Genomic DNA, 3107 nt, shown 5'->3' with positions numbered 1-3107 from the left:
AAACCATTGTAAACATGGCGGGGCTTCTACGAGCCAAGTATAGCTTCGAATGTTCACATGTGATATCGATCTATCAGATGACTGATTCAATGATCGACCCTGATTGTCGTCACCACAGTACTATCTACAGTCACGTGTTCAGAGAGATATATGAGAGTGTGTAAAGGGGGCGTGGCTACATGGAATCGGCGTGTATCAGCTTGTTATTCTTCTTGGCGTGGACTTATTTTAGTTCAACAGTTCCTTGGACAATTTCCAGACGTTGGTTCTATATTTGACCAAATTTATAAGTATAAAATGTTTGAACTAATGACTAGACGTCAGTCTTCAGACGGCTGTCACGTTGACCACGTCCCACCTACTTCGACTTCTACACCGACACCTGCACACCTAACTCGTGAGTCATAATCTGTAACTTTTGTGGCAATTTTGAATATTTGTATGTTTCTTTTTTTACGCCGTACTCTGCAATAGTACAGCCATATGTAAATAAATCGTGTCATGATTATTTTTCGGTAGCCGCTTAAAAACATAAAATCTTGTAGCATGTCATTTAAAAATGTTCAATATTTTACAGGTCTAACATTGACGGCAAATGCTACTGATGGATTATTGTACACATGTTGTAACTTTCTTTCCAGAAAATGCCACTTTACGATCTCACCCAGACATTGGAAAAATGGGCCAAGAAACATAGCGACTTTTCGGAAGATGAGTTTAACAACGACCTGTCTCGGCTGCAGATTGACACAAGCAAGCTCCGAGTGATAAATCAACACGGGCCTCTGGACCCAGAAGATGTTGAGAAGTGTTCGGGGGTCGTGTTCAAATCCAGGTACACCAACAACTCCGACGTCCCCCAGGAACACACCTTCACCATGGAGAGGCACACAGACGCCACGGTGACCACCACCTTGACCAAAGGCTTCACAACCGATGGCAGCGTTGGTATTAAGGTAAAGGTACCAGACGTCATCACCAACGCCACCAGCAGCTTCGGCAATGAAGTGACCATCGCGACAGAGGATGTCAGCACCGTGAAACACTCGGTTGCTTGGTCCATCAAATCCAAGGTGAAGGTTGCACCCGGGAAGACGACAGTTGCAGAACTCAGGATCAATGAGGAGAAACATAAGGTCAACTTCAAGTCGACGGTCATCATGAAAGGTCGGGTCCTTGCCCGTGTATACCGGGGCGACAGCGAAAAGCCAAAGGTGATAGAGTCAACGCTTGCTACCATCTTGTCTGACACCGATCCCCACCAGGCGCCTGATGTCCGTATTGAAATGGAGACTGGAAAGGTGACATGGGATATATCTGGCACTCTCGACTTCCGGTTCGGTGTCTCTCAGGACTGCAAGGTCTATCCCGAAACATAGACACGTCCACTTATACTGGAAGGAAATCTAACGATGTGAACGAACTGGCCTTGAGTGTGTTTAGGTGTTTAAATCTGAAATAAAGAATTACAGAATTATAACTACGGTTATAACGAACACGCTTATAACGAACTAACGGATATAACGAACTAACTTTTTAGTCCCGACTATATGCTGTAGGTATGCTGTATATATGCTTATAACGAATTACGGTTATAACGAACTAAAATTAATAGTCCCTTTGAGTTCGTTATAACCGTAGTTTACTGTACCTCTAGAGTAGATAGTGTAGATTGGAGATACACAGATTGATACACTTTGTCCACGACAACCTCCTGGTGTGCTATAGCAACACAACAGAGAATAATTATATCGTGTATTTTCGTATTGGTTTCAAACGAACTGAGTTTAAGATCTTGTTTGAATCGTACTATGGAGTCTGATTTGAGCTGGAATGTATTATAATTATGGATAGATATTTTATCAGTTACATCTGTAACTGTCATTTTATTTGTTGACAGTTGACTAATATCGTGTGTAATCTTGATTGAAATTGTTTTTGTTTTTTTTTAAATAAAAGATTTTGGTTGTGTACATTGTGTTGTTGCTGTTTACTTAGTACAGTGGAAACAGTATTGAATATCTGTATATCGAACCCTTGGAGTCAAGTTCGAATCACAGATTTGTTATTATTATTTACCTTGGTATATCAGTACCTTATTTACCTTGGTATATCAGTATCTTATTTACCGTGGTATATCAGTACCTTATTTACCGTGGTATGTCAGTACCTTAATTACTGTAGTATATCAGTACCTTATTTACCGTTGTATATCAGTACCTTATTTACCGTGGTATGACAGTACCTTATTTACCGTGGTATATCAGTACCTTATTTACCGTGGTTAATCAGTACCTTATTTAACGTGGTATGACAGTACCTTATTTACCGTGGTATGTCAGTACCTTATTTATCTTGGTATATCAGTACCTTATTTACCGTGGTATGTCAGTATCTTATTTACCGTGGTATGACAGTACCTTATTTACCATGGTATATCAGTACCTTATTTACCGTGGTATGACAGAACCTTATTTACCCTGGTATGTCAGTACCTTATTTACCGTGGTATATCAGTATCTTATTTACCGTGGTATGACAGTTCCTTATTTACCGTGGTATGACAGTACCTTATTTACTGTGGTATTGCAGTACCTTATTTACTGTGGTATTGCAGTATCACACCAGTAGTATAGGTAATAGGGGTTCTGGCTCACTTCCACTGGAGCGGGATTCATATACTTATACCACCACTACAGGAGGAATTTTTTATGCCAAAATGACTATGCGATTCAATGATAGTCATGAGATTAAGTTAAATTGACCACCACCTGGAGTCTATGATATAAATTTTTATAGGTAATGGGGGTTCTGGCTCACTTCCACTGGAGCTGGATTCATATACCTATACTGCTACTACAGGGGGAATTTTTTATGCCAAAATGATTATGCGATTCAACGATAGTCATGAGATGTATTAAAGGAAACATCAACATTAATTAATAATGAATAAAATTTACTATAGCCCACGAGGATATTGGAAAGGTGTAGGAGCAATAAAAAAATTAGCCACCGCGGCTAAGGTATCTAAAGATGTGGCCAAGGATTGGTTAAAGAAACAAGCGATGTGGCAAATATATTTACCGGCACCGCGTTATATACCGAGG

General features: G+C 40.0%; 1 protein-coding gene across 1 annotated transcript; it reads left to right on the top strand.

Annotated features, from left to right (window-relative positions):
- The first annotated feature begins 339 nt into the window (after window positions 1-339).
- On the top strand, window positions 340-1844 carry LOC139475067 (uncharacterized). The gene is made up of 2 exons (XM_071258297.1): window positions 340-397; window positions 642-1844. Exon 2 carries the CDS (start codon window positions 645-647, stop codon window positions 1377-1379), a length of 735 nt encoding a protein of 244 aa, XP_071114398.1. The 5' UTR covers window positions 340-397; window positions 642-644; the 3' UTR covers window positions 1380-1844.
- The last annotated feature ends 1263 nt before the right edge of the window (window positions 1845-3107 follow it).

The sequence above is a fragment of the Haliotis cracherodii genome, unplaced genomic scaffold (genome assembly GCF_022045235.1).
Source record: "Haliotis cracherodii isolate W230 unplaced genomic scaffold, xgHalCrac1.p SCAF_3, whole genome shotgun sequence".
Lineage (NCBI taxonomy): Eukaryota > Metazoa > Mollusca > Gastropoda > Lepetellida > Haliotidae > Haliotis > Haliotis cracherodii.
The sequence above is the reverse complement of the archived record's forward strand: the minus strand, read 5'-3'. Positions and strand labels throughout refer to the sequence as shown.

Excerpts from the sequence above, each read along its gene's own strand:
- LOC139475067 (XM_071258297.1), top strand. The coding sequence starts at position 645 with ATGCCACTTTACGATCTCACCCAGACATTGGAAAAATGGGCCAAGAAA.